Source organism: Notothenia coriiceps, unplaced genomic scaffold, assembly GCF_000735185.1.
Source record: "Notothenia coriiceps isolate Sejong01 unplaced genomic scaffold, NC01 NC01_scaffold00020484, whole genome shotgun sequence".
Taxonomy (NCBI): domain Eukaryota; kingdom Metazoa; phylum Chordata; class Actinopteri; order Perciformes; family Nototheniidae; genus Notothenia; species Notothenia coriiceps.
In genome coordinates, this window is record NW_011353185.1 from 181,529 (window position 1) to 199,773 (window position 18,245).

At 40.4% G+C, this 18,245-nt stretch overlaps 1 protein-coding gene across 8 annotated transcripts in view; it reads left to right on the plus strand.

Moving 5' to 3' along the window:
• Positions 1-16,677, plus strand: part of arhgap12b (Rho GTPase activating protein 12b) — a 21,331-nt gene extending 4,654 nt beyond the window's left edge. Inside the window, exons 2-19 of one of the 8 annotated variants that reach the window (XM_010779657.1) lie at positions 712-984; positions 2,853-2,993; positions 3,110-3,190; positions 3,590-3,712; positions 4,696-4,764; positions 5,133-5,207; positions 5,577-5,638; positions 6,100-6,181; positions 6,329-6,451; positions 8,314-8,418; positions 8,514-8,612; positions 9,119-9,221; positions 9,306-9,425; positions 9,528-9,626; positions 11,033-11,110; positions 13,331-13,465; positions 13,607-13,712; positions 15,068-16,677. In XM_010779657.1, the coding sequence (XP_010777959.1) occupies positions 712-984; positions 2,853-2,993; positions 3,110-3,190; positions 3,590-3,712; positions 4,696-4,764; positions 5,133-5,207; positions 5,577-5,638; positions 6,100-6,181; positions 6,329-6,451; positions 8,314-8,418; positions 8,514-8,612; positions 9,119-9,221; positions 9,306-9,425; positions 9,528-9,626; positions 11,033-11,110; positions 13,331-13,465; positions 13,607-13,712; positions 15,068-15,242 (2,049 nt within the window). In that variant the 3' untranslated portion in view covers positions 15,243-16,677. The remainder of the gene's footprint in view (positions 1-711; positions 985-2,852; positions 2,994-3,109; positions 3,191-3,589; positions 3,713-4,695; positions 4,765-5,132; positions 5,208-5,576; positions 5,639-6,099; positions 6,182-6,328; positions 6,452-8,313; positions 8,419-8,513; positions 8,613-9,118; positions 9,222-9,305; positions 9,426-9,527; positions 9,627-11,032; positions 11,111-13,330; positions 13,466-13,606; positions 13,713-15,067) is intronic. The other 7 variants (XM_010779658.1, XM_010779659.1, XM_010779660.1 and 4 more) reach the window with 7 other exon arrangements.
• Positions 16,678-18,245: the final 1,568 nt, after the last annotated feature.

The following is an 18,245-nucleotide window of genomic DNA, read 5'->3' on the forward strand; positions in this document are numbered from 1 at the left end:
ATATTTAAAGGGGACCTATCATGCAAAGTGCACTTTTTGATGTATTTTATACATAAATATGTGTCCCCGGTGTGTCAGGGAACTCGCAAAGTGTCAGAAAATAAAATCCTCTCTCTTTTCCTCCGTACTGAAATCTCTAAAAACGGGGGTACAACGGAGCTGATCCAGATTTGCTGCCGATATAACGTAATATCGGCAATGTGGACCCTCTGCCCTATCAGAAACAATGCGCGACGTGTTTTGGACGTAATATGGTCTTTGTTTACATTAGCGAGCATAGCTAGCACTCAGAGCTAACCTGTACTGGAGAGAGTATGTGTAAAAAAGCAGGACATTTAAAAAAGGAACTCACGTTGTGGTAAACCCGCAAGAGAAAAAGCATTTGAGCTCCATACTGTTTCAGAAATAATCACCGAATCACGGCAGCATTTAGCTGTATCTCGTAGAATTCTGAGCAGGCACAAGCTCCCCCTCCTCTTATTTTAAGGACCCAGAATCAGCCCTTCTCTAACAGGGCTGAAATAGAGGGGTGTGAGGGATGTCTAAAATGCATGATCTGTGCACATAATAGACATGTTTTTGTATATATTTGTTATATATCTGAGACCCTTTTTAATATATGCCTAAAAATAGCATAATAGGAGAACTTTAAATGAAATCCTAACTTGTGTAGAATTGTAATCTAACGTATTCTCTCCTCTCCTCCACCAGACGACGTCCCCTACAGGTCAGGGCCGCTCCGACTCGCCGGTCTACACCAACCTCCAGGAGCTGAAGATCTCTCAGTCCAGCCTGCCACCCATCCCCTCCAGCTCCCCTCTCCACATCCTGGGCGACTGGGAGACCCACAAAGACCTGAGCGGCAGGCACTTCTACTACAACCGAGGCTCCGGAGAGAGGACCTGGAAGCCCCCCCGCACCAGGGACACCAGCGGCAGCACCAGCAGCTTCAGGGGAGACAGCCAGGGCACAGCGGAGAGCGAGGTGAGGGACGACTAGGCCAATTCAAAGATTTTATTGTCAGTGTAGACATGGCAATGACATTCTTATGACCCGAGCTCCTCCAACAATGCAACATATATAATAAAATACAAATAAAAAACAAAAAATAGTGCAAGAAGTCTATATACATGTGAATAGAATATGATGTATACAAGAACAGAATGTGAAATTAAAGATTGTACATTAAGACAAAATTAAATACGGTTTATTGCGGGGAAAACTATTTAGATAAATAAGTAGATTGCAAGATGACAAACAGATTAATGTTTATGGAGGCACAGAGCTCAGGTGTTTAGCATTCTTCTTCAAGCCATTTCTGGTACATTCAATGTACAGTTTTTACAATGACTACTGTTGAAAAGCTTCTTTGTTTATTTTTATTTTTGTATTAGTCAATTTATTGAACATGTTAAAAACAAAACAAACAATAATAATAATAACAAAGATAAGCAAAATATTTAAATAATTCAAATAGTTTCCGTCATGTTCAAAAAGGGCAAGAATAGCTTTTAAAACGTTTCTGGTCTAGCATTCAATGTTCATGAAAATAAAAGATCGGGAACAAATCATTCCTTTGTACAAAACAAACAAAAACAGATAATCTTTACAGGTAAACCAAAACCGGAAATAAAAAGCATGAGTTCACAGGTCATTCTTAATGGGTAGCATTACAATATGTTCACAAACCTGTAACACAATTGCTTCTTTTAGACCCAGAGAAAACACATTAAACAGGATTCAGGTATTTAGTTTGCATGCGAGTACATAAACAGTCTGTATTTGGACTCTCTGGCGGTCATTCTTAAATAAACAGGCTGTGGTGGAAGTGTGGTTAACCACCAAAGACGTTTTAAATGGTGTGGTTGGTTACTGCTTTGATATGGGGAAGTCATGGTTTCCTGTCAGGGTGTAGCTTTCTGACAAGCTATCCAACAACGCCCCCCTGTGGTGGTTTGGTTTATTGCAGCATTATTTGTATATGGTTATTAGAAGTCAATCAACAGGATATTTATCGATTGGGCTGCCGTACAGCTCACCTGGTAGAGGTGTACTCATGTATTGGGACGCGCAGAGGACCCAGGTTCGAATCCGGCCTGGATCCATGTACGCATGTTATCCCCTCTATCTTCCCCTTTCAACACTTTCACTCTCAAATAAAGGCTAATCTAGCCCAAAATATCTAGAAATTAAATAATCCTATTTTAAAAAAAAAAAAAAAAAAAATTGAGAATCTTTCTCTGTTTTTATAAGATATACTGAATATGTTTTTATTTAAAAATGTTTTAGACCAACTGATTTAAACAATGTATCAAATATAAATGCTATCAGTATTCAATGGCAAGAGTCATTAGTACAACTTTCTGAACAACCAATATAGATGCAGCTTTGTGTTAGGTAGTAAAGTAGTAAAGTGTTTTTACGGGAATAGTTATATATTTTTTGAAAATACTATTATAATACTTCTATTTATTTTCATTTGAGGAGAGGGTAATTTAGGATTGATTTCTCACCTTTGTCTTAAGAGTAACATAAATATGAAGCTAAAGCTAGGTTAGCTTAGCCTAGCGTTGCGAGACTGGAAACAGGAAGAAAAAGCTAACCTGGCTATGTCCAAAGGTACAATTACCTGCCTTCCAGGACCTGCTAATCATGTTGTATGTTTTAATACCACAGAAACTGAAGGTTAATGACACAATTTCACAGATATACAGTCTAACTGTTTCCAGTTTTTGTTGGTATGTTAAACTAAGCTAACAAGCTGCTTCCCATTGGTAGCTAATACATGTAGTGTTGACATTCAATAACACCTGTATAATGAAGCCCCCCGTCTCTTTGTGTGTCCTCCACAGCCGCTGTCCTCAGAGGAAAACTGTCACAGCACCCACTCCAGTCAGTCTGACAGCCAGTACGGGTCCCCCCCCAGAGGCTGGTCTGAGGAGCTGGATGAGCATGGACACACTCTCTACATCTCTGAACACACACAGGAGAAGGTTATAACTGATTATGTCATTGCTTACTTTCTGCATGCTATGTTAGATCCATACCTGCAAACCATACACATCAAATATGATTTTCTTGGTTGCTGACAGTTCTTTCGTGTTTTCAGTGGATAAAACATGTGGATGAACAAGGCCGGCCCTACTACTACAGCGCTGATGGATCCAGGTCAGAATGGGAACTGCCCAAGGTAACATTAGATTACATACATTATACCTTATTGAAAGTAATCTCTTTTTCTTGAAAATTGTAAATCACTACCCAGTAACACTCCCCCTGGCGATCCTTGTAAACACTGGTCCTGTGGGTGTAAGTGGATGAGCTCACGCAGGAGCCAAGTTTGAGTTGAATTCCGGGTGACGGACTATTATTGGCTCTTTACCGGCTAATCTGTAAGGGCTGATCCAAACAGAGCAGTCCATTCTCACTGTGGACATGACAGTGGACTGTTGACGACAATCGGGCTGTAAAGTCCCTTTGTCCAATGGTGCTGTGGACAGTGAAAGGAGAGGTAGGGGGGCGCAGGGATACTGAAGGCTGTGTTGGAACAATGGATGTCCTAAGCTTAAGATCTCTCCTGTGTCTGCAGTACAACATGTCCCCTCTGTCCGGGGAGGTTCCCAAGAGTCGCAGTCTGGAGAGGAAGCAGCAGGACCCCATCGTCCTCACCAAGTGGAGACACAGCACCTACGTCTTAGACCTCAACGACAAGGTAAGATTGTGAAAACTAATGAGGTTACAAAGACAGTGTGGTGTGGAAAAGGCTCTCTTGTTGCTGCTGGTTCTCTGGCAGCCAATATGCCTGCTCGTTCCATTACCTGTGTTATTGGCAGTGAGCTAATCCCCGAGTGCTAATGACGCCTTCAGCTCAACAGAGGAGCAGGTTTACAATGAATTAATCTTTTTATTTTGGAACCTTGACAAATGATGGTGTACAGTATGTAAAATAATAATAAAAAAATGTCTACTTATATGCGTGTCAAACAACTGTTGTGAAAGACAACTAACTTTCACAGAGCAATTGTTAAAGCTGACTTAATAACTTAAAAGAGTGCTATAGTGATTTATTGTCAAACTCCTATTGAGCAGAGATAAATTATTTAAATTAAAGCAACGGAGATAATAATATCCTTAATTGGGGTCAAGCTTTAGAAACACTGGATACTACATTTCCCATCACATGTTTTTACTTAACTGCCTGATAGGGCCAGGCAAATGTCGAGGAGGAAAACAACTCATGTTTATACAAACCAGTTTATTGAACTGTATAGCACACTATTTCAAATATGAAACAATAGTTGACATTCCACACATATTTAATATATTTTAAAAAAGAACTAAAACATACTGGAATCATTTTACAAGTCAAAAAATTATAATAATACAAAATATATTAACATATTTGAAATTCTTGACCCTGTTAGCAACTAGATAACTTTTCTTTCAAGACACTCATGTGAGGAAATTCACCATTATCAAGATTATGGAAATTCACCTGGAGTAAATTATTTATTTGTTTATCCTTAAAATTCTATATTGTACCATCCCTCCCCTGTCTGCTTAAAACAATTTCACTTTCTTCAGAGTACAGGTTAATAATCCTTTTGAAATACATTTCAAGTTGAATTCAGACAAAAGGTTTTTAAGAGTGAGAAGAATACATTGGAGTTTCACGCTGTGGCGGTTTCCTTGCAGTTCTCTTTCAAACTGTGGCAGTTTTCATCCGACAAGAGGAGATTTCGCCTCTCTCTTTACCGTGACAAAGTTTGTACCGCGCAGAGCCTCCTCCCCCCCTGGCCCCCTCTCTAATCAACAGATGATTGACTCACTGCCAGTGTGTTAAATAGCTGTCGTGTCACCCAATCAAAGAATCATTATTACCTTAGATTTGAACAGGAAGGAAAGCGGCATCTTGGAATGAACCTCTAAATTAACTTCCATCAGAAGCATGTTGTTTGTAACCTTTTTCTAACTCTTCCTCCCTTCCTTATCTTTTGATGACCTAATCTAACATCCACCACACTCTTGTGATTCCTCTCCAGGTTCCTGCTTCCTTTTCTTCCCCTCACTTTCCTCAGACCTGTAGTTAGCCGGTAGCTATTAGCGACTCATCATGTTTATCTTGTTGGTAGGAGTGTGCTCCGGCGCCCAAGCAGAGCCCCCCAGACTCTGACTCCTGCCCCTCATCTCCTAAGCATCCCTCGACCGTTAGTATCCCAGCTTGCATTGCATCACACCACACTTATTACCGTCCTTCTTTCACCTGCATCCAAATACGTCCTCATCTTCTAAAACCTCCAGACATTTTGATTTCTCATCTGCTGCACGCCACATTGGATAACTGCATCACATCTAACAAAAAATGAAACCAGCTATGATAGCACTTAGCTGCAGTGTCACGGCGCCCTCTGCTGGTGATATTTGGGCATAGCATCAAGCAGCAAAGCCACTTCCAACCTCCAACATAGTCCCATTTGCTTCTCAAGCTTCAGCGTGTGTGTTTGGAGATGTACGTGTTTTTGTTTATTTCATACATGTGTCCTAGCAGGTTCTTATATGCGTCTTTGTCTCCTCAGCCCTCGGAGAAATGCGGAGTTCTCAATGTCACCAAAATCACGGAGAATGGAAAGAAAGTCAGGTAGGAATCTGAAAAAAACAGCAGCGATAATATGTTACATAGTTTATCTGTTAATTGTGGCTGTTTGTTCACACTTGAATGAAACAAGCCGTCTTGACTTCCTCTACAGTGGACATACTGTAACATTTAAACATTCAATTAAAGAAAAAATGAAAAGTCTAAATTGCAAGATGTATTTTAACCCTAAATCACCCAAAAATGAACATTGGAAGACACATTTTTTCTCAGTTCCCAGGAGGATATAATGTTAACCAGACAATATTTTCTTCCTTAGATTTACACCATATTTTAGCGTCTTCTAGCTCTTTTGTGTATTTTTCGTGCCTTTACTGTTTTAATGTAGTCTTTTCTTAGCATTGTCTCCAGCAGCAGAAGGCAGTTTTTTTTTTTAACCCACTGCTTAACTTTAAAAAAAATCCTCTGACATCTGCAACCCTAAATGTTTTTGTTTTGAATGACAGGAAGAACTGGACCTCCTCGTGGACAGTGCTGCAGGGGTACTCTCTCCTCTTTGCAAAGGGTCAGGGGGGCAGCACCAGCTGGGTACGTGTTTATCAGCCTCTTAGTATTTTCAGCATTTGTACCATCTTCGTGTTACTCCTCTCTTCCTCATTTCGGCATATTCACCTGTCCTCATGCCACCTGTGCTGTGAAATGTCATCCTCTGTTCCTCTCCTCTCCTTCCTGAAGTCTTACTACCGCAGCGGCTCCATCCCTGAGCTGCTCCTCACTCTCCTTAGCAACTGGAAGCGCTCAGTGAAGCCCCGCCCTGCTGTCTCCTATGTGAACTGTAGGCCTGTGCAGGCTGCCGCTGTATGTCCCCTCTCTCTGCACGTGTCTCTGCTCCTGCCTGTCCTTCATTCTTTACTCACTCCTAATTCACCTGACCGTGTGTGTTTAATGTTTGTAAGAAAAGTTGCAATACCCAAGCAACATTTGTATACTAACAATGACTCTATAGACCCAGCCCATTGACCAATGTCCTCTGTAGTGGACATGTTGTCCAGGTAAATGTATTCTTGTATTAATATCACTCTATTAGCATATGTTACAACATTTATCTGTTAATTGTGGCTGTCTTTTCACACTTAAACGGTCTTGACGTCCTCTACAGTGGACATAATGTAAAATAAATGTTGTTTTTTTTTAACCCTAAATCACAAATAAAATAAAATTGGAAGACACTTTTGTTCCTCTGGGAGGAGGGTATAATGTTAACTATCTTATTCCTTAGATTTACAACATATTTTAGCGTCTTTAAGCTGTTTGGTTTATTTTTAGTGCCTATAACTTCACTGTTTTAATTTAGTATTTTCTTAGCATTGTTTCCAGCAGCAGAAGGCAGTTATTTGTTTTCTTTAAACGCTGATAAACCCACAATTTGCAACCTGCTCAGCAACAGCAGAAAGAAAACATGTGTTACTAGCTAGTACATTTAGCTTATTGGAGCTAAAGCAATGCTAAAGAGCCTTCAGTTAGTGGTAGAGACCGAAATATATATAAATCAAACACAAAAAAAAGACAGATGAGGTGCAGAGCCATTACTCAAAACTTCTTGCAAGAAACATGACGGAGAGGAAGTGTATTTCGGAAGTTATATCTGTCAGTCAGTAATCAAATGTCAGACTGTTACCACCAACTCTCTGAAAGCTAATTTGGCCAAAGAATTGTCCATTTCTCCTCCAAATATATGAATATCACCTCATTCTTTTTTTGTCCAAAAGGCACAGGAGCACAGAAGAAGTAGTTTGGTTTCGTATTATATGTGCAGGTTTAACAGTAAGACCGTAACTATTTAATCGAAGTTATAAAAATGACAAAATTCATAATGTTCTGTGTGCCACTAAAACCATGTATTACACTCTGTAAGATTAAACTTTTTGAAAAAGGGAAAATGACAGGAGCTTGAAAGTAACTTTACGAAAGTAAATGGCTTGAACTTTATGTATTATTAATACTCACATTATATCAATAACAGCAACTAACGTTTTGTTTTACTTTTCTTGTAACACATCACTGAGATTTACTGTGCTCGAGAATGTGATGTGTGCTTTTAAAATCACTGAATATGTCAGGAAGAAGTCAACATCTCAATAACTTCCTTAAAGGTCCCCTATTATTCTCTTTTTCATTAATATGTTTTATTTCTCAGTTATATACAAAACATGTCTCTGAAGTGTTTGGCTCAAAATACCAAACAGATCATGCATTGTAGCATCCCATAAACCCCTCTGTTTCAGCCCTGTTTCAAAACTGCTGATTCTGTGTCTGTAGCTTTAAATGCTAATAAGCTGCTGCTAGCCACGCCCCCTATGTGATTGGTTAATAAAAACTAATTGGTGCTTTAGGAGGAGATTCAGGCGAAAAGTGGGCGGGGGTTACCTTGGTTGGTTATTGGCTAATGGTTACACAACCCAAACAAACATTATGACATCACAAAGTGGCTGATCAGCTAATTTTCAGACAGGTTTTTATATTAATGGATCAGGACAAAAAGAGAGTATCTTTTTTCCTGAAACTTTCAGAATCTCTTTACACAGAGGGGACACATGTTTATGTATAAAATACATAAAATAGTGGATTTTGCATAATAGGTGACCTTTAAACAACAACGTGTCCCTCTTGTATCTTCTTTGCGTCAGACATGGACTGTAATTCTGTTTCATTGATTCCAGAAGTTTGGGGGCAACCAGTCCAAGCCGGAGTTCACTGTGGATCTGCGGGGGGGGTCGGTGGACTGGGCCTCTAAGGACAAGTCGAGCAAGAAACACGTCATCGAGGTACTGAACACAGCCCACCTGCCGTTGAATTTTACTCTAGATTTACCTGCAATTTGGGTTTTAATGTGGTCAAATGTTGACTTGCCCTCCCTCAGCTGAAGACTAGACAAGGAACAGAGCTGCTGATCCAGTCAGAGATCGACAGCGTAATCAACGACTGGTACCGGGCCCTCACAGAGACCATCAACACACACGTGAGGACACATATTCTAATAACAAGGTCATGTCGGACGTTTTTCAATCCATCTACAATCTATCTTCGGTCCTTGGTTGTAGCAAATCATCCTTGAAAGTACATTTTAGATTTGAATTTCAAATGTATTTCTTTCTTTCTATTTATTCATTTATTTAACATGGACCGTGCACATTAATCAACATGTCTGTAAATGTGCCAGAGTAGTAGTCCCTGGACAGATTTTGTAAGTCACCCTAAAGACACATTTCATTCAAAACAAGTAAATACCATCAAATAAAGACATGCAACATACAGTACTGGATATCTTAATAAAAACCCAAAAGGGAACAATAAAACCAAACAAAAAAGAACATGTTAAAACACAGGCAGTGTAGACAGACACTTGGTTGTAAGGTGCAGAAGATTGTGTCAGTGATGGCAGAGCTGATTCCTCAATAACCATGTTTTGAGTTGTGATTTAAATAAACTAATGTATTTAGATTGTGTGTGTCTCCTCACGTTCAGGCCTGGGAGTCGGATGAGGCTATTGAGGAGGACATGCCTGAGTCCCCAGGAGCTGAGAAGCAGGACAAGGAGAAGGACCACCGGGACTCCAAGAAGAACAGAGGTAAGACAGAAGGAGAATGTCCCTACAACATACTCTAAATGTCTGGACGAAATGTGTTTATATCCTGCCTCCTGCCTTCCTCAGTGATGAAGACCTCTGTGAGTATGGACTCATCAGACCAGAAGAAAACCAGGTTGAAGCTCAAGAAGTTCCTGACGCGTCGACCCACATATCAGGCTGTACGAGACAAGGGATACATCAAAGGTATTTAGGAACAGGCAGCGGTGATACTGTTGATCATGTCCCGTATGGATATCTGCCACTGTTTGAATACAAACCAATAACTGTGTGTTTTCTGAATCTCAGACCAGGTGTTTGGCTGCAGTCTGACCAGTCTGTGCCAGAGGGAGAACACATCGGTACCCAACTTTGTCACCATGTGCATCGACCATGTGGAGAACACAGGTATGAGCAACACCCACGCTAGATAAGATAAGATGACACTTTATTCATCCCCTTGGGGAAATTCAGGCGTTTATAGCAGCAACAGGGTCAGAGTGAACAACAGGACTCACACAAGGTACAAATGTAGATCAAATAGAATACAAATTCTAATAATAATAAAGTAACCATTGAAACAAGATATCACAGTAAAATGTTGTTATGTTAAATATATTTAGATAAGTGTGCAATAGCACTGAAAACTATGTGGAGAATATGGGATGTTGGAGATAACAACAATATTATTTGCTACAAAAACCAGATATAAAAGTGTCTTTCATTTAACTGAATGAATGTTAAACACAGAAGGCACCAATAGAAAATAAAGTGGTGGTTACATTTAAAGTGCAGTTTTCTACTAATATTGTTTTCTAATGAACTGCCTGAGTCTTTTAGGATGTGTTTATCACGCAAGATAAAAACAAAACAATATATTTAATAGCCCACTTACTTAAATGTGAAAACAGTGAGTTTAAATAGACGGCTTAGTTTTATTTGTCCAGACTTAACAGTTGTTTGTTGACTTGAGCTCCAGCTCCTTCTTAGAGGAAGTCATTTAGAAAACAATTTGCTGCTTTGATTTGTTTAATGCTAGCATTTACACAAACAGCTCTGTGACAATACGGTGCTTTTGACTGAATAAGTAAGGAGGTTCAGTCTGTTTCCGGTTGTTCAATTCAGTATAAATCTAGACCCTGATTTTGAGGAATACATGTTCTTTCAGTGAGCTTTGAACCAGTAGATAACACACTTTGTGACAACGCTGAATCAACAATGCCTCTTGTGGTCACTCATAAGGGGAGCTTCAGATCTATCATTCTTTCATTGACACTGAACAATGAGTACAACCACGTTTCATCTTAAGGAAACCTATTCATGTTCTAAACACCTCTACATTATCTTACACTGACCACAGATGATTAATTTTCAGTTAGATTCATACAAGTCTGCATCAGAAACAGAACTATTAATGATGATACACCTTTTTAATCAGTTAAGATCAAATCATTTGTAGCTTAATGTCCAAATACAAGGTGTTCCTGTCATCCAGCATCGGAGACATCTCTCTTTCTGCTGTTTTTCTGCCGTCAGCAAACACATACAGCCTTATACTAAATCAAAGTGGAGCCTCCATCCAATACTATTACAGTGGGTGTCACAGCTGATTATCTGACATTATGCCATGACTATTTACAGAATAAAAGCAAGACACAGATTCTGAACATCTGTACATATCATTGGTCAGCTGTAGTCTTTACTTAACAGGGGTCATGAAGTGAGGGCAGGAAACGCTAAATGTTCAATCAGTTCTCGTCATTTACGCTCACTGCCATTGTCCCTATCCCCCTCTCCTCTCCCTCCTCCTGCAGGTCTCGGTGTTGACGGCTTATACAGAGTGAGCGGGAACCTGGCAGTGATCCAGAAGCTGCGCTTTGCTGTGAATCATGGTAGGACACCCCTCTGCCCCTGTCTGATAGCTGACCACAGGCATGCCTAAAACACTACCTAAATGGCCATCTTTTTCTGCACGCAGACTTTCCCATTGGTTGCGTTTTATATATAAATCTCTCCTTGAGAACAGAACTAGGTATAAAAAGCTTTTAAATATGCTGCCCCTTCTGCCTGGACTAATGTACAGACGTGAAACTGTCAGATTGTATCACTATGGGGGAGTTCAAGTTCATCTTAAAGGACAGAGAACAAGAATCCATTGGTCGATGTGATTGCTCTTGTATCCCCTAATTGAAGTCGTTTTAAAATTGTGCCAGTTTTTAATGTTTTATAACGGTTTATTTTATTTGCATATTGACTGGTTAATGTGACTTTACGACAGCTGTATTCGTCTGCCTGTATTGTTTTGTGTTCTTTTGTTCTAACTTTGTTCATGCTGCCCTCTTGGCCAGGTCGCGATTTTAATCTCAATGAGACTTTTACCTGTTTAAATAAAGGATATATATATACAGTGGGGGAAAAAAGTATTTAGTCAGCCACCAATTGTGCAAGTTCTCCCACTTAAAAAAATGAGAGAGGCCTGTAATTTTCATCCTAGGTATACCTCAACTATGAGAGACAAAATGAGAAAAAAAATTCCAGAAAATCACATTGTCTGATTTTTAAAGAATGAATTGGTAAATTCCTCGGTAAAATAAGTATTTGGTCACCTACAAACAAACAAGATTTCTGGCTCTCACAGACCTGTAACTTCTTCTTTAAGAGCCTCCTCTGTCCTCCACTTGTTAACTGTATTAATGGCACCTGTTTGAACTCGTTATCAGTATAAAAGACACCTGTCCACAACCTCAAACAGTCACACTCCAAACTCCACTATGGCCAAGACCAAAGAGATGTCAACACCAGAAACAAAATGGTAGACCTGCGCCAGGCTGGGAAGACTGAATCTGCAATAGGTAAGCAGCTTGGTGTGAAGAAATCAACTGTGGGAGCAATTATAAGAAAATGGAAGACATACAAGACCACTGATAATCTCCCTCGATCTGGGGCTCCACGCAAGACCTCACCACGTGGGGTCAAAATGAGAAACAAGAACGGTGAGCAAAAATCCCAGAACCACACGGGGGGACCTAGTCAATGACCTGCAGAGAGCTGGGACCAAAGTAACAAAGGCTACCATCAGTAACACACTACGCCGCCAGGGACTCAAATCCTGCAGTGCCAGACGTGTCCCCCTGCTTAAGCCAGTACATGTCCAGGCCCGTCTGAAGTTTGCTAGAGAGCATTTAGATGATCCAGAAGAGGATTGGGAGAATGTCATATGGTCAGATGAAACCAAAATAGAACTTTTTGGTAAAAACTCAACTAGACGTGTTTGGAGGAGAAAGAATGCTGAGTTGCATCCAAAGAACACCATACCTACTGTGAAACATGGGGGTGGAAACATCATGCTTTGGGGCTGTTTTTCTGCAAAGGGACCAGGACCACTGATCCGTGTAAAGGAAAGAATGAATGGGGCCATGTATCGTGAGATTTTGAGTGACAACCTCCTTCCATCAGCAAGGGCATTGAAGATGAAACGTGGCTGGGTCTTTCAGCATGACAATGATCCCAAACACACCGCCCGGGCAACGAAGGAGTGGCTTCGTAAGAAGCATTTCAAGGTCCTGGAGTGGCTTAGCCAGTCTCCAGAACTCAACCCCATAGAAAATCTTTGGAGGGAGTTGAAAGTCCGGGTTGCCCAGCGACAGCCCCAAAACATCACTGCTCTAGAAGAGATCTGCATGGAGGAATGGGCCAAAATACCAGCAACAGTGTGTAAAACCTTGTGAAGACTTACAGAAAACGTTTGACCTCTGTCATTGCCAACAAAGGGTATATAACAAAGTATTAAGATGAACTTTTGTTATTGACCAAATACTTATTTTTCACCATAATTTGCAAATAAATTATTTAAAAATCAGACAATGTGATTTTCTGGATTTTTTCTTTTCTCATTTTTGTCTCTCATAGTCGAGGTATACCTAGGATGAAAATGACAGGCCTCTCTCATCTTTTTAAGTGGGAGAACTTGCACAATTGCTGGCTGACTAAATACTTTTTTGCCCCACTGTGTATACAGTCTCCTTGTACAGATGTGCTTATAAATGAGATCTTCCTTTAGTAAAAACCTATTTCTCTCCTCTTATCTTGTGTGTCTCCCCTTCCTCCATCAGATGAGACATTGGATCTGAATGACAGTAAGTGGGAGGACATCCACGTCTGCACCGGAGCTCTGAAGATGTTCTTCAGGGAGCTTCCCGAGCCGCTCTTCACGTACGGGTCCTTCGAAGACTTTGTGGAGGCCATCAGTGAGTGAACTCATTCCTTGTGTCTGTTCAGATTCCCTGTGACAAGGCGTTTAGAAGAAGAATGTTGTCCCTAGTTTGCCCACAAGATGGCACTCTGCTCCCATGCATGACTGACTGACTGACTCTGTTTCCCTGCTTCAGAATCCTCTGACTACAACCAGCGAGTGAACTCAATCAAAGACTTGATAAATAAGTTGCCAAAACCCAACCACGATACAATGCAAGGCCTCTTCGAACACCTGCGGAGGTAAGAACAGTCACTCACACTGCTATTCAAATCCCTATGTGTTATTATATCTATCCAGTATCTACATATCAAAAATATGATTACATGTGTTCTTTGAAACTAAAAAAGAGATGAGAACCCATTGCTGACTAATATAAAATGTATAAAGTGTAGTCTTACATTTTTTATTACACTTAGTGTTGTTTACAGACCGAAATGTGAATACAACATTGATTTAAAAAAATGTTTTAATGGCAGTTGAATACGAATAAGTCTTTCATAGATCACGACTACTTGATTTATATATATTTATGAATTATGTTTATATAGATTTATATATTTATTCCTAAAGGCACATATATCCTGAAATAAATCAGGTACCTTTTCATTGGTTTTTATTGGCTTGTTGTAACTGCTATTTGCATTGATATGGATTTTTTTTTTTTAAATCCGTATAAACACTGCAGTATATTTTACATGCTGTATACTTATTATTTTAAAATGTACAAAGGACATCACACCATGTTATTATATAACATAGATCAGTCAAAATGACTTATCACTAAACAAGACCGGGAAACCAAGCTACCCCCATGCAAATAAAATCAGTACAAAACAATAAAATGACTGCCTTCAGGATGCTTGTTTCACCTCCAGTCCCTTTTTGTAGTTTTACATCACTGTATGAAACCTCTGAATGAGAATCAGAATTCACAACTGAAGAAGAGCTCCTGATATTAAAGGACTCTGTGTTACTGACCGTACACTCATCCCATGCACTCGGATCTTAAATGTCCCTGAGTTCTGTTTGACTCTCCGTGTTTACCTTTCCTCAGACTTATCAGCCTGTGGGCAAACACAAACTACAGCCAGGTTTTAGCGTGTATTCTCAGCCCACTGGAGCCGGTGGCAATATCATATGTTCACAATGACATTTGCCTAGGTTTCCAATTTGCATTTATATAGCGCTGTGTTTGCTGTAATTCAGTACCTATGAAGTGGTGTTTCTTCAGGAAATTTATAGCGTGACATTCAGTGTATGGAGGTCTACGTGTATCAGCGGGCGGATTTAATCTTCTTTTTTTTCTTCCTTCCATGAATATGTTATTGTTTTGTGCATCTGCATGCATGGATGTAGATTCTATTTAAAAAGGCTATTATGCTCTACCCTGGAGCGGAGTGTTACAGGGTGTGTGTGTGTGTGTAGCCGCTCAATCTCAGGCCCTCAAGATGTGTGTAAGAATCATAATGTTGTTTTTCTTGATGCAACCCTGAAGCTGCATTGAATTGACAAACAAATATAAGCTCACCTAAAGCCATTTATGACACATTGCCATCTTTAAATCTCCCCATGTCCTACTTACCTCCCCCCCCAGGGTAATTGATCACGGGGAGGCCAACCGCATGACCACCCAGAGCGTGGCCATCGTGTTCGGACCCACGCTGCTCCGGCCCGAGACCGAGACGGGCAACATCGCGGTCCACATGGTGTACCAGAACCAGATAGTGGAGCTCATACTGCTCGAGTACGAAAGCATCTTCGGCAGGTAGAGGCACTCAGAATACGTGCCGGACTTTCAAATCATGGACTTCTTTTTCCTTCCCCCCCTTTTTTCTTTGACTGAACTGAACATTGCTGTGGACCAAGCAGTTGGGAGAGAGAAAAAATGACCTCCATTGACAGGACAGTTTTTCAAAAGTGTTGCACTTACAGAAGTTTTGGAGATGAATAAAATAATAAAAGGTGTACAGATTTCACCTGCTTCTTCGCAGGCCGGACAATGGACAGTGTTTGGAAGTGATGACGTCCGTGTCCTTTTGGTGGATTTGAGTATTCAGGTGTTTTCGCATACACTGGATCCCTGTGGCCAGTATTTCAAACGGGGGGGGGGAACCCTTCGCCTCCTGGTGGAGCCGACCAGACTTTGGCCCACCGCGGGGGTGCGTGGCATTATTAGCCAAACCTCATCACCTCGGAACGAGCTGAATCTGAACTGGATAGGTTGTTTGTTTTGTCTGTGTCGTGGAGCTTCGTCTGTGATGTACAAACCATGTGTGGTTTTGGATCAGGTGGTAAAAAAAATAATCAGTGTTATGTTAACGAACTGTCTTTTTTGGCACTTGGATGAACTGGAGTTACAGATCGTGTCCCCAACTTACCTTAATGAGACCGTCACGCCCTGTCCCTCACCCCACCTCCTCCCCACACGTTCCCTCACCCACCTCCTCCCCCCCCCTTTTCAGCCAGTGTAAACCATTAACCCTGTGACTTGCGCGTCCTGTGACTTGAATGAATGAGGACAAACCCTCCGTCTGTGTGTGAGAGTGAGTGAATTAACCTATATGGAATAAAACCTGAGCAGAAGCATCCTCGCCTTGCCACTTTGTACAAACTGTGTGTCGTGTAGTCTTACGTGCTTTGGTAAAGTTTCCGTTAAGCTGCCGGCGGTCATCGTCTGTGCTCCTTTTGTCCTGGTGTTACTGGAAAAAAGTGGATTTCTGGGGGGAATGCAATGTTACCAATTTGTTCATGAATTGTCTCTAACATTCGGCTTGATGACCCTTCTCTTCGCCTAAGCTAATATTAAAGAGTATTCAGAGAAGGGAAAAGGTACTGAGAATAAGTCTAAGCTTGATGTATGGAAGCGTGTGGGTGTTCAAATGAAAAGAAGAGCCTTTAAAAAAAAAACTTGCAGAGCATATGTACAGCGACAGAAGCTAGTTGTTTAAAATGTGTTATAGTGACTGAGGTATGTATGCTTTGATGGTGAACTAGTGAAAGATTTTGATTTTGTAAATTTGAATTAAAAAAATATGACTATACACAGATTGTGAAAAAACAAATACATGATCGACTGTTATTTTTGTTTGAAGGTGTACCTGGAGTGTTTTGCGCATGGTCAGCTGCACATTTTGAATGTAATTTCCAGGCTAACTGCTGTTTGTGAAACTGCTATGTCTAATAAAAAGACAAACTAAATGTTCAGACTGTGTATTCTCTGTCTGGATGTGGAGGTAAATGTTTCCAGGGGATGAGGACGATAAAGGAAAGAGGTGAGTCTGCTGTTTAACCTTCAATCAACTTAAGCTTCACCTTTCCCTCCGCTTTAATTACTGAATTGGATTAATCTACTCAACACCGATATCCTGGTTATTGAATTGAGTGATTAAGCTTTCACGTCTCAATCAATTATACTCCTACCTGTTAATTATGAAATGAACTGCAGTATATTTCTGGATATATTTTCAAATGCAGCACAACCTTTGCGGCTCGGCTTCCATTAATGTGATTTCGCCATTCTTTGAAGGCATTTTTGTCATTACTCCTCAGGTCAAACGTGGCTGCAGACCTGAAGGGTGTGGATTAATTGATGTCTAATTAGGTAATTGCCACGGTGCCAGTTTTGATTAAGAAGCACAAGGCGGAGCAAGTGCTGCTGAGCAAAGCTGCTTGCTGCAGGCAGCACTGAGTGAAAGCCTCTGTTTAGCTTACCTTTTATTTTCACTGCAGGTTGTGTTTGTGTTGCGATATCTGATTAGAATCTGCTAAATGACAGATCTGTATGGAAGCCCATTTCTGGCCAACAATAAATATTTAGGATAGATGGCTTGTATTATGTTAATGTTAGTCATGTCTGTCTGTCTTTTTAAACATTAGGACAAACGTAGTCATTACTATGAGAAAGTGAGTCAACATTTAAGTTTTGAAGTCAAAATGATAAGACAACATTTTTATTTTCAAGCCTTGATTGTCGTTTGTCAGAATAATAACAAATTATGTTTAACTTATTCTCTCATAAGTGTTTTAACTTATTCTCTCATAATTGGGACAAACATTATTTTTCTTGTAATTTTCTTGTCATTACTTAATATTTTAAAGCCTTAAAGGTGGGGTAGGTAATTTTGGAGAAACCAGCTCGAGTGCGCTAGAATTTGAAACGACACAACCGGAACAAATCTGCCACTTCCTTACAGAGCCCCTCCTCCTCCAACACACACGAACGCGCACATGACCAATGAGGGTACGAGATAAGTTTGTGCACAGATGGAAGGCTGACAGGCAGGTAGGCCATCCAGTTATTTTGGCCGGGCCGGCTAAAATGATTGGTCGTGCTTTTTACAGTACTACGGCTTCCACAGATGACATTTTTGTATGTATTTTTTGTCAAAGCACTTCAGATATTCATTGCTATCGGGATGTTAAGAGAACTCCATGGAATATAACAAAAAGTGTATCTCGAGCCGGTTTCTCAAACTTACCTACCCCACCTTTAATAATCGATTAAATCAACAGTGGAGGATGGCACAACACAGGACTTTATGGTTTACTTTTGTCATTCCAATGGTGCGTTAAAACCGGATGCGAAGATTCCAATCACACTAATTGCTTGAGCTGACTGCTGCTGTCAGTCGTACTCACGTCATTCAACATGTGCTGTCGAGGAGGCGGGGCTTATCTCCATGTAAATACTATGGTAGATGCCAACTACAAGAAAATAACCATATATTTACTGTGATTTAATTGTTAAACACGTTTCAAAAACGATGCCGATA